Source organism: Lepidochelys kempii, chromosome 1 (genome assembly GCF_965140265.1).
Source record: "Lepidochelys kempii isolate rLepKem1 chromosome 1, rLepKem1.hap2, whole genome shotgun sequence".
NCBI classification, from domain to species: domain Eukaryota; kingdom Metazoa; phylum Chordata; order Testudines; family Cheloniidae; genus Lepidochelys; species Lepidochelys kempii.
In genome coordinates, this window is record NC_133256.1 from 300960706 (window position 1) to 300974138 (window position 13433).

Consider the following 13433-nt stretch of genomic DNA (forward strand, 5'->3'; position numbering starts at 1 on the left):
GTGGAAATGGAACACAAGGGAGCGGAAGGATGATGAGAACAAAAATAAAGGGTGAAAGATAATGGACTAGGGGAGGGAAGAATTAAAAAGTTATTTTGTTTTACAGGTTTTTCACATTTAAAATACTCCTTGACACAAACTGCTTCACACACCACTCAGTATTTGTAATTCCTGTTCTGCTGTCACCCACATTGTGCATCCTGTTGCATTTCGGTCTGGAACTCCATCCATGCCAATCTCCTTGTGTATTATGATCGCTGTGGAAGGGCCCAGCCTACTAGTACACACTGTCACTTTCTGCCAGGAGTAAGGCCCTGCAGCTGCGCCTGCTCAGTACTCCTGAAACCCTAACAAACTGGCTCGCCTGCCTGATGGACTGCCCTGCCTGAGTGGCTGAGGAAGCTAGCAGGCCAGTTCTTAAACCCAGCTGCAGCAGTAGCTTGCTGGCTGCTCAGCAACCACACCCATGGATTCTCTGCCTTCCTGTGCTCGTGTCTATCCAAGCTCTGCTCCTGATCATCTCCTCCACAGCTCCAGTATAGACTCTGCCCTGCACCCAGTCTTGTTCACATCCTGTCCCAGTCTTTCTGCTGCCTCAGAATCACCCCTGCTCCTGCCTTCCCTGACTCCCGGTAATCTAGTTGTGACCCTTGGCTCTGATTCCTGGCTCTGACTTGACCCTTGGCTCTGGCATCTGGACTCTGACTTTGGTTCTGATATTCAGCCATAGTTCCTGGTTTTGATCCTATCTTGCCCCTTGACTCTGGCATTCGAACTCCGACTAGTAGGCCTGACTGCCTACAAATCAGTCCCATGACATTTTGTTTCAAAGTATCCAGTGCTGGCTCTGTTGGGAATAGCAACCGTTTTCATGCACATTGGGGAAAACTGAAAATAAAAGAATTTATATGACAAACACTTTTACTCATTTATATCTTTTTTCAAGGTAATAAAAGAAAACACACACACATTCACTCTCCAAAGCAGCTGGTTTCCTTAAGAATAATATCCACTGGAAGAGGTTTTAGAGTACACATTATGACAGACAACAGAGCCAATCTGCTCCAGAGTTCTGTTTCCCTTACAGAGGGAAAAAAATAGCAATGAAAAGTTGTGGCACACCAAGGGTACCATCAAAGTTTTTTTGCCTAACTAATGGGAGTTCTTATTCTGTTACATTTTAAAAATTCATATATAGGGGCAAGAAAAAAAATCACTGTTTTACCAGAATATTGGTATCTACTAGCAAAAGATGTACTGTAAAAAGGATTCTCAATCTATAATCACATACACTGGCTGTACTTAAAAGATTATTCCAGTTTGTAAAATATTCCTTGTACTTAAAATGAGAAATGTTAATCTCTTTCAAACCACAGAAATTTTTAATTGTGACCACTGTGTGAAGTTTTTCATTTTATTCATGTGCTAACTATTAAGTAGATCTAGTGTTGCTATCCAAAATGTTGCCTGGTTAAGTTTTCCTTGGACTTAGTATTTTGTATGCAATGTTTTTTAACAACATTAAAACCAAACACTGTATTTTACACAACTTTTGTATCATTCTCAATATTTTTATACTTCTATTTAAGGTCTTAAACTACATGTTAATCTGGCATTTAGAGAAAACTAAAAAGCATTATTCATCCTACCCTTATACTCAATGGGAATTTAACTTCTCACATATTGCAATATTAAGTAATCAATAAACTCTAAGGCATAAGAGAGATCTTATCAAGACTGAAATGGCTGCAAAGTTCAGTTATGAAAGTTGAAGGCGCCCTTATGGAAGGAAGACAAGATTCACTTACATTTAAAAGGTTTGGAAGATTATCAACAACAAATGAAGTATTGTCAAGTGAAACAGAATTCAGAGTTCTTTCTCCATCACCCATTACAATATAGATGTGAAGCACTACCCCTGTTGCTAAGAAAAGGGGCATGGGGGACAAACACAGTGACTTGTGTCCACTCAGCCCCGCATAAAGGGTTTCTGGAATTATGTACACACATCACTGAAATATAAAACCATGTGTTCAGTTAGGCTTATTATGGAGGCCACAGAGGGTACATCTACACAGGGATAAAGAACCCAGGGCTGGCCTGGGTCAGCTGGCTTGGGCCCTGGGGCTGAAAAATTGCTGTGTAGACATTTGGGTTCGAGCTGAAGCCTGAGCTCTGGGACCCTGCCAGGGTGGAGCCTGAATGTCTACACAGCAATTTTTAGCCCCAAAGCCCCAACCCCACGAGCCTGAGCCTGCTGACCTGGCGAGCCGTGGCTGTGCCGTGGTTCTTTTATCCTTGTGTAGATGTAGCCCGTGTATTGGTCAGCAGGATTTGGAACACCTGTTCAGCAGGTATAGCAGGCCTACTGATATGAAGTGAAGGGGAGGTGAAACGATGCTACAGCCCTATTCTCATCTTGCCTCCTCTGAGGCTGGTGCTGATGATGGTTGTTATAGCTGGTCCCTGATTTGTTCTCCCCAAAACCTGCATCCAAATTATAAATCTGCCTCTGAATGTGTGTCCTCAGTCCTTGCACTCACAAGGAACCCTCCGTTGGCCGAGCCTTAATTTTCCCTAAGTATCCAAGCTAATAAATCAAACCTTTTAGTTTTCAAATAGAGATAATGGTTCTAAGGAGGCTAAATATGAAAAGAAAAAAGGTATGTGTAACTAGATGGCTTAGGTTCTGATCATGGAATATGGAGCTTTAGACTTTTAAGTCACTGGTTCAAATTCAGTCCAGGTTTGGTAGTTTGTCCAGTTTTCAGTGGACAGATGTTCCTATTACAAAACTCATTATCACAATTGACACCCATGTTGGCATTCTCAGCAGTGTTCTCAAGAACTGCATAGATATGGAGGCTGATCATTGCCCTCTTTTTTCCTTTCTACCTCCATATGTGCTTTGTTGGAGCAGAAAATGGGTGGGAGAAAGAACATGACTCTGAAGGGTATGCTAGATTGGTAAATAAAGGAATCTACTGCTATAGAGCTATATATTATAGCTGTAAGCTTCAAAGGATTTGATCATTTTTATGCCTACTAAAAACATTTGCACTATACAATTTAGAGTGACCTAACTATTCAAATCACATACGTCAAAGTGCAAGCCAATCTCTTGAAAAGGTCAAGAAGAACTTCCCAACTATACATGTACAGCACTGTATAACTATCTAGGTACATAAATCGAGAAGGCTTCCTATAGAATGTGGTACAGACCACTGCCAGACATAGGACACTGTGACCACAGTAGCCCATTTATGCCAATTAGCAAAGGGCACACCCAACCACATTGTTGTCAGAATAACTAGACAATCAGTGTTTTGTAAGGTATCATACAAAAACTGGTGACATGCTGGTGACTTCTTGAGGTCTCTTCCAACCCTAATCTTCTATGATTCTATGGTCATGAATATCATTGAGTGATTGTATGTATAGGCTGTGTATAAAGACTTGTGTGTGTGCTGGAAAAATGTTCTGAAAATATCTTTTGGAGGCAGCTGATAAAACAAGCCTGCCCTAGACAAAAGAATGTGGATTTACCTGTCTGCATGTATCAAGCTAACAGGCGGATGAGAAAACAGAATGGCTTGATTACAAGCAAAGGCAATGAAAGTACATTTGCATCTAAGATAAACAAAGTGATCAAGCCAATCAAGAAAGCAAGCTGACCAGATGATGAAAAAAGGGGTTGGAGCTTGCACCCCAAAGAATTCGCAGCAGGGGAGAGGAACTTTGTCTGGGTTTACTTTTTAAAGAATACATTTCAAAGGTTTTCCAGACTATAAAAACAAAGAAAGGGAACTCCTTTTTTATCCATCACTTAGGGGACAAAGGGATCAGCACCCTCTGAGTCTGTCAATGGTGGATCCTCCTGCCTGTGGGGCTGGAAATGGCAGAAGCTTGAAGTGATACTCCTGTGGGAATTCTGTGCCACTGTACAATGCAGAATTTTGCAGAAATTAACATTGTGCGCGCAGAATTTCCTTTCCCCCACAGAAATGGGCTGCAGTGCTGCTGGCCACCATTAGGGGTCACTGGACTCTGCAGAGCCCAGCTTGCACATAGAAGACATCCTGGGGGGAGGGAGAGGGAGCTAGAGGTTCCTGGCAGCTGCAGTTCCCAGCACGCCCTGAGGGAAGGAGACAATGGTGCGCAGGAAACTCTGTGCAAGCCTTAGACCGAGCATTAGGCTGTTTCTCCCTGTGGATCCCTGGGCTATGGGGAGAAGGGTTGGGCTTTAGGTGGGGGTATCTGGGCTGGCGGGCCCCCCACAGTTGGGCTCTGGGGAGAAGGGGTTGTGGGTTGTCTGGCCCCCCAGAAACAGAAACTGGGTTGTTACAGGGATTTCTTTAACTCTCTACTCCTGGGGGAATTTTTGTGTGTGTCTGCATTGTTACAGACATACTTGCTGACAGGAATTATGACATAAATTACCAAAATAATAGAAACTGGTATGATTATGTAGTGTTATTTTCACAAATAAAATTTGCAGAAATTTAAAATATTAGGTGCAGAATTTTTATTTTTTTGGTGTAGTTTTTAGTTATTAATTTTTTTGGCGCAGAATGCCCCCAAGTGTGGGTCCTTGACTAACAGGCTGGTGTGTGCACTCTCTCTTTGGCAGCAGCAAACTTGGTAATTTCTATGAGTGACAAGTGATAGGAGCTGGACGTTATGGACACGTTTCTGGGAAACTCAGGGGTGTTATCTGCAAGGCAAGGTGAAGTCTGGCAGAGTCTTGGGGAGTTTGCTGGTGATGCAGAGAGACTGGTGTGACAAGAAGCTGACACACCATTAGCTTGAGAAATAGAAGGGGCAGTGGATAAGATGGAATATAGACAGGTAAAGAAGAGTAACAGGAAATTATGTCAATGGGAAAAAAACCTAGTAATAAAACCCAATAATTTATTTGGAAATGATCTGGCAAGGTACAGAGTACCCTCAATATGAGCTGGCTTCAATGATTGTTGAGGGCACTCAGCACTTCTCTGTGCCTGGCAGGACTGACCATCTTATGAACAAGGATGCTCCTTCTCTTCCCTTTTTATTTCTTTCCTCCCATCTCTCCAATTCACCCAAAAACTAATGAAATTAGCAACCCAAGTAAAAAGAATCTTTCTTCATAAAGACTAGCTGCTGATGATTTCCTCCCTCTGCAGATAGTGTCTGTTTCTAGAATTCATCTGCTTACTCTATCAAAGCCAGCAGTAATACTTAAGTAGTTATGAACATCTGTAAAGTGTACAATATCCTCCTTCGATTTAGTAATAAACTAAATACCACTCCTCAGTATTTCTAAGATGCCTATCACCTTGGTTTCTAAACAATGGGTGAGCAAATTATTTACTGGTGTAAAAGGACGGTAGAAAATTACAAAAGAAGATTCCACCTGCAAATCAGGATTCATTTTTTCCTTCCTCACTCCTTCTCCCCAATTCTGTTAATTATTTTCTCTGTTTTGCCCCCTTTTACTGTATTTTTAATTAATCTTTCAACATCCCTTATCCTGAGAAGTATCACCTGTTACTTTATCTTCTTTCAAATTCTCTAAGATGTGGATCTGATCTTAATCCACTGTAGTCATTGGAAAAACTCCCATTGACTTCAAAGAGTTTAGGATCAGGCTTTATGTTCTCACATAATAATTTCAAGTCAGACCATACTTATTCCTCATGGATCACAAAAAGAACAAACATAATGGCAGAAAAGCTGCCCAATGACCAGTTAAGTTTATAGCAGAAATTGACACACTGCTTTAGAAACTAGTGGCCTGATTTTCAGAGGTGCTGAGCAGTCACAGCTCCTGTTGACTTTAACAGGAGTACATGTGACTCAGCACTTCCGAAAAATCAGGCTAGAAAGTCCTTGTAATTAAGACAGCAGCAAAAGAAGAGTAATGTACGACAGGTCAGCTGCAGGTTAATCTCAGTGCAGTTTGTCCTCTCCCTCCACAATCTCAATTTTTCAAAATCATGCTGCAAAGCTAGAGGCAGAAAGCTAGATACGTATACAGATGTCATCACTCTAAGAGTACACTTCATTTCCTGGCATCTGTGCTATTCAGCTGCCAAACATGGCCCAAGCCAGGCAACAACGGTTGGCACCTCTCTAGAAAAGAGTCACAAGAGCCTTTTGCCCCATTGCCAGCTATAAGAACAGGGCATCAAATAAGTCTTGATTTTGAATGCAAGCACTAAGGTGCTTTTAATCTGTGCTGCTGTTTTCAAAAGTAATATTGAGTCGAGAGTAGCCTATTGTGTTTATTTTTCCTACGTGCAGTGTGTCTGGAATAGAGATGAGCTTGCTGGCCTTTCAAACTGTGCAAGATAGTGTCAAGATCAGCATGAGCGGTGTCTGGAAAAGTTAAAACCACATTCAACATCAAAACTTTAAGCTATTAATTTTTTATTTCTAGAATTCATGCTGTTGTTATGCAGTTAGTAACAGTGAAGTGAAAGCCTTTGATTTGGTATGAGTTTACCTAAATACAAAGGCAAAAAAATACTTGTTTGCTATCAAAATGGTGACAGCGTATCTGATTTACTTAGCTCTCCTAAATAATATTCAGGTAAAAGCAAAATGCAGGAATCTGATTGGTTTTCTTTAATAATTTTTATTTGTTTCTTAATATATCTTGAAGCTGCCCAGGTAAAAACTGACCCATGACAGAATCAAACTAAAAATTTTGGACCAAAACCTCAGCTGTCATGAATCAGCATACCATGTGAGGATATGGCCTTGCATGTATTGATAAGGTGTTAAAAAGGAAGTCACCTTTCACCTCAAGATCCCTGCTAGCCCTACATTTCTAGGATTGCTAGGTAAGTGCCAAGACAAAGCAAATATTTGTTGGGCTTTTTGTTTTATTTTTTGTTTTGTGGTTGTTTTATTTTTTAAATAAAGTGAAGCTACAAATCATTTCTTTTCAAAGTATAAAATGTGCTGGTCCAAATCCACCCCTCTTACAGAAAAGAATTGATGGGAGGGAAAGAGTCCTCAGAAAATGCTGACATCAGACTCAGCATTTCTGCCACACACCAGTTCCTTATTTTAACACGTTACCATGAGCATAAAATTGTGGCGCTGTGATTCATTTATCATGACTGTGTTACCATAACTGCTTCTATTATTAACGCTTACTTACTCATTGCCCCAATCCAGGCGAGCAGTGATATGCCGTTTTACATCCTTCATCCGGTCATGGGTAAGATGGCCAACAAGCACCTGCCTTCTCAGGTCCAGGATTTCATTCATTATATGCCATAGTCGATGAAAAAGATCCCCTTCATTTCTCTGTCAGATACACAAACAAACAGTTATGTATACACCAGCTGAGGAGGTCAACAATGCAAACAGGTACACTGTGAGGGGGGAACAAAAGCTCTTCTAGGACCCTCCCTAACTTCTCCCTCATGTGTTTCATTTCCTCTTTGCCCCATCATACTGTGACTCTTCCTCAAAGAGCGGGTGAGGAGGGTAGGAACAAATCTATTCAGAGACTCAACATCACTTCACGCACAAGCTACTTGTGTTCACTAAAGGCTACTCTTGAACCACTACCTCCATAGCCTTCACTACTTCTTGCTGGCCTGAGGAGCAAGGAATCCGTTTCAGTCCTTATTTAGGCAAGCCTGATTACTGGTAGTGTATATCCTGGGTCAACTGCAAATAGCTATAAGTACATGTTTTTACATCTTTCCTGACAGGCACCTTCTGCTTAACTTGACTCTCAAACATAGGGAATTATCTGAATTGCCTTATGACTACTTCTTCCCACACTTTCCCATCATAGTTACACAATGGTATATTTATATAAGGGTACACTTCACTCTAGAAGTACAAAGTATATTTCATTTCCCATAAAACCAAAGGACAGCAACAGTCCCCTTCCCTCACCAGTTCCAACTCTCATTAATTAACGTCGTCATATTTTTTTATATTGTCTGGAGAACCTTATTTTGAGGAAGTGCTTTGAATCTTTAAGATCTGATGATGTAACATACAGAGTTTTGAAAAACATTGTGTTCAGAGCTAGTTCTTCTTATCCTGGCATGGTATCTCCTCTTCCCCTTTTCCTTGTTACTATGAACAGCTTCATAAAAACAGGAACATCAGCTGCCCCTGCTGCACAATCCCCATGAGAAGTCAAAATCCTCTGTCACATCACTACCTTGTATCTGTAACTTCTGAACCCGAGAACCTCTTCCAACTGCTTTGTTTTGTCTTCCTTATTTATTTCATTTACAGCATAAAGCAGGCACCTAGCCCACTTTTGGTGCCAAATAATCATAATTAGTTGCTATGAAGAAGATTAAGCAACAGGATCATATGAACTTCTTAGCAACACAGGTCTTGATCCTCATGCACAAGTCCCTTGAAATAGAAACAAACCAGAATATCTAGAAGACACAGAACTGCTTCCAGATGGAAAACTCTGAAAAAGATTCTATCAGGCACCAGTTGGTCAGTATTCCTTTTAGTAAGTGTTAGCAGGGCAGACCCTAATTTTGTTATAGAAATATACTCTTTTTCAAATAGCTGAACTCCAATATGAAATATAGGTTATGCCACTGAAAATGGACACCACCATGGGACACAAAATGTGACCTTCCTCACAATTATTTTAGTCTGATGTTCAATATCTTCCAAGCTCTATAAATATTTTGGATATTTTATAATTATATTGCTGTTATGTCTAGCAGCCTTGATCATGGATCAGAACTCATTATGCTAGATGCTGTACAGAGACAGAACAAAAATATGGTCCCTGACCCAAAGAACTTCTTGTTTTTCCAATTGTCACTATTGCTGAGAAATTAAAATAACCATTATATTAACCAATTCTATGCTTCATAGCTGCATTTTGGTACAAAGGCTATCCTAGTATTATTAAATATGTTGATGTTCAAAAATGTTTTTGCCTACAAAATTATAAACTTAAGGAGGGATTTTTTTGTTTTGGTTTTGGGGAAGGAGGCGAAGGAGGTTTAAGAAAGCCCTAGAGATGTATTAATTTCACTTTTATTAGAAATATAGTGTGGAAAAATCCATGATTGAAAAATAAAAATTAGCAGAGAAAAAGATTCTCATGAGTTAAAATAATGAAGAACAGTTCTAAACACCTTGATAAGCAAATACATTTAAAATAATTGTATTTACAGATGATTCAGTGATACATTAGTTCAACTAATCATATATGTTATGAAATTAGAGCCCACATATCTTACTACAAAAAGGAGTCGATTCCACATCCCTGTCATAATAAATATGTACAGGAGCCTTATTTAAGGAGATCTCTTTGCTTGACTCGCATTAAATAATGAAGCATTGAAGCCTATCTCAAATTAAGAAGTAGTGCATACAATTTCATTACAGCTTCACTGTCAAATTCAATTGCTATGGTCAGTCCATGAGTGGCTTAGGTAAAGCACTCAGGTGACTCAGTTGGATGTGTGGCACCACCTGCTGTCGTGCTGGGAGATAACAGTCCCCGAAGGGGCTGGCTGGGTATCATGAGCAGAGCAGTTCAGGCCAAGCCAGCTGAATGGTTTGGGTGCACAGTGGTTCCAAGGCTTTGAGGCTTCACCCCCGGGGGGCGGGGGGGGGTACATCCCATCACACAAATTATGAATGAAAATATTGAAAAGTGCTGGACCAGGACAGACCCCTGTGGGATTCCACTAGATACGTCCTCCCAGTTTGACAGAGAACCATTGATAACTACAGTACTCTGAGCACAGTTGTTCACCCATCTTATAGTAATTTCATCTAGACCACATTGCCCTAGTTTGCTTATGTGAGTGCAATGTGCCTTACTCAAGCAAATCAAAAGCCTTGCTAAAATCAAGATATATTACATCTGCAGCAGCTTCCCCACAACCACTAGGACAGTAACCTTGTCAAACAAGAAAGTTAGGTTGGTTTGCATTGATTTGGTCTTCATAAATCCATGTTGGCTATGACTTATTACCCCTATTATCTTCTGGGTGCTTACAAATTGATTTGTTTAATAATTTGGTCCAGTATCTTTCCAGGTATGGAAGTAACTCAGGTCCTCTTTGCTTCCCTTTTTCAAAAGAGATACTATATTTCCTAGACCTCTGGGACTTCATCTGTTCCTCATGAGGTCTCAGAGCTAATCGCTAATGGGTCCAAGATTGCTTCAGCTATTTCCTTAAGTACCGCAGGCAGAATTTCATCAGGGCCTGCCAAACTGAATATATCTAAATTATCTAAAGATACTTTAGCCTGTTCTTTTCCTATTTTGGCTTGTGTTCCTTCCCCATTGATGTTAATATTAATTGTGTTAAGTATCTGATCACAATTTATCTTTTTAGCGAAGACTGAAGCAAAACAGGCAATAAATATTTCAGCCTTCTTGAGGTCATCTGTTATTGCCTCTCCTAGTAGGCTATGTAGAGGACTGTAACGGGGTGGAGACTCACCCAGCGGTGCCTCCTGCTGGCTGTCTGGGAATTTTTACCAGCCCCGGAGCGCCCTCTGCCAGTGTCTTACCCTCACTGGCCCCCATGTCCCTCCCGGACCCCAGTGCCCTTTTACGTGGGGTGCTGCCCCTCCAGGCAATACCCCACAGATCTGGGTCTCCCCTCCCCGGGGAACCCCCCACCCTCTATCCCCACCTTGCCTCAGCCTATGGGCGACTGCCAGTCACCATCTAACACCCTTTCACTGGGGCCGACTGCAGTCTGTATAAGCCAGGCATCAGAGGCGAGGGGGTTTTGGACCTGCTCCTTCCACCTATCCTTAGGCTGCCCTGTTTCAACCCCAGTACGCTGTCTTAGGCTGTCTGCCAGGCCTGCAGCCTGGGGCTTTTCCAGCTGGAGCCTCCCAGCTCCTTTGACCTTCCCCAGCCCTGCTTCACCTTAGGTACCCTGGTATGCTCCCCAGCAGCCAGGCCCGTCTCCCTCCACAGCTAGTGGAGACTTGTACGGGGAGACTTCAGCAAACCAGTAAAGTGCCTGAAACCACTATGGCTTATTGCTAAAAGCATACAAGTCAGCAGGCTGTAAACTCGCCATTCAGCAGTCTCAGTTTAACCAAGGCAGGAGGGGAGCGGTTTTTTTGGGTGCCAGAGAGGGCAGCTTGACCCCGTGTCCTTCCTGATAAGAACTGTGTTGAAGTTGCTGATACATGCATCTTAGAAGACCAGGATGTGCCCCAGGAATGTCTATTGGGGCCTCAAGGCTGCAAACTTGAAAAACCCACACCTGGTTAATCGATAATCAGAAGAAGCCTCTTGCTTGCCCATTGGAACTGCTTGCTTAACAAGTTTTCTTTAAGGGATATGTCATTCTATTACTAATGTATAAATAAGGGGGAAAAGTTTGAGGTGGTGGGACTCTTCAGGACTGTACTCTCCCTCTGGATGCATCTTGTGTTCCCCACCAGCAGACGGACTGCCACTGTGCCACTCGAGAGTCACACTCAGCTTTGGTAATTATGAAGGGTTGGAGGTGTTTTACTAACCCGTTGCGGACGGGTGTATAAGTGCTTGAGACTAAGTAAAGTTTAGCTTTAAGTGAAAGCACTCTTGTGTTGTCCTGTTTGTGCCAGCCATCTATCGGTCGGACAGCCGCGTCTCCCCTGATTTATTTCCTGACACTACCTCACACAGAGTAAAAGTTACCAAGAGTTTTGGGTTGAAAGAACCCCGGGTAACAGACTCTGTGTGCTCCTGGCCCACTGCCCTCTTATAAGGGCCAGCTGGGCCCCGATTAAGCCAGCCACAGCCTGATTAGGGCGTGACCCCCAGCTGAGGCTGCTTCTCCCAATCAGCCCCAGTTTTCCTTCCCTGCCACAGCCCTCTCCCCGGGCTGTTTTAAGCCTTTTAAGGCAGGAGTGGGTGACCACCCCACTACAAGGACTTACACTTTCTTTTGTCATTCTGTTGCTCCTAAAGTACTTATAGAGTCTCTTCTTCTTGCTTTTTATGTCCCTTGCTAGGTAGAACACAGTGTATGCCTTACCCTTTCTGATTTTACCCCACTTGTAGAACAAGATAATATAAAATGGACCCCTTGCTAGAGCACTTGTACTGTCCAGTGAAAAGCTCTTCTCAAATAATCTACTAATACACCATTTTCCCCTGGTAGATGAGATATAGGACCCATACAATGAGGATACTGACCTTTACAAACAGGAAATTTGACTGACAACTGGCTAGCACAAACTTTTTGGTGATGTGTGTAATGCACTCCCATAATGCTATCCCATCAGAATTTAGACAGATTCTGATTGCATCTTCCACTGAAATCACAAACATTGGAGTAGATGGATATCAAAGTGAAGAATCCCTTACATCCTCTAGGATTTTTACTGCAGATGGCAGGAAAGTGATAAGGGAACTCCCTGGAGGGCACGTTCTTCCCCATTTTATGAAATAAGCAAACTGGAAAGTACTGAGACATTGTGGTTCAAGTGTTCCTAGTCTCAAGAAAAGATAGGAGAGTCACAAATAGCCTGACCAAGGCCTCAAATATAGCCTGATATTCAAGCTATCACATCACAGCAAAAACATTGAACCTGTCCACTGTCAGAAAGTCTGGAATATATCAAGGCTTCAGTGAGCATACATCTCCTAAATAAGTACCCTTGTTTGTTCAAACTATTAGTAAAGAACCCTCTGGACACTCTACTAATGGACAAATCTATGCGAAGACAGATACCCAATAATTTGTGGAGAACAGTCATGACAGCCTTTAATAGAACTCTTGCTGCCACAGAAAAGCCAAGTAGTAAGGTACAGTTTTATTGACAGAGGTCGTCTTTGACTCCCATCGGAGTTATTTGTAAAGAGACAAATATATGACACAGAAGGAGTAACAACTCTGGAATGCTTCTGGAAATGAGAGAGTTCTGTCTCTGGGACCCAGAGACCAATACAATGAACCTCAGGGAGTTAGTACAGCCAGACAAATTTTGCCCAGTGGCACACACTATATTTCATTCACACTGTGGCCAGGAAACAAACCTTATGCACCATTAAGTGTAGGTTATGGATGTCTCAACACTTAGGCCTTGTCTACACTCTCGGTAGTGCGTGCAGTATGTGCAGCTACATGCTGCAGTGAGAAGACTGCATCCACACTGTGTAGCATGTAGCTATGTGTGGCTGGGGGGAGGCACTGACTGAGGAGGAGGCAGCATGGAGCTGCTGGAGCCTGTCCCTGCAGTCTCTCCCTGCCAGAGCCTTTTCCTACTGCAGGGACCTTTCCATGTTTTCCTGAGAAAAACTTGAGTTCACACCCAGAACTCAGGGAACTGACAGGCCCAGGACTAAGTAAACTGGCTTTTTCAGCTTCTGATAGTAAGAGAGCCTAAGAATGGACAGTCCCTCTTCTCACCTACAACATGGCAAGGGTCTGACAGATGGAACACTGGAAGACAAGCAGGGCATTGAGTGTGTG

General features: G+C 42.2%; 1 protein-coding gene across 5 annotated transcripts in view; it reads right to left on the reverse strand.

The window, feature by feature from the left end:
* The window catches only part of DOCK4 (dedicator of cytokinesis 4), a 434135-nt gene that overhangs the window by 247552 nt on the left and 173150 nt on the right, over positions 1-13433 (reverse strand). For all 5 annotated transcript variants that reach the window (XR_012156797.1, XM_073328104.1, XM_073328103.1 and 2 more), the window contains exon 6: positions 7151-7299. Coding sequence is in view for 4 of the 5 variants with exons in the window: in XM_073328104.1 (XP_073184205.1) it covers positions 7151-7299 (149 nt within the window). In the remaining variant the exon portion in view is untranslated. The remainder of the gene's footprint in view (positions 1-7150; positions 7300-13433) is intronic.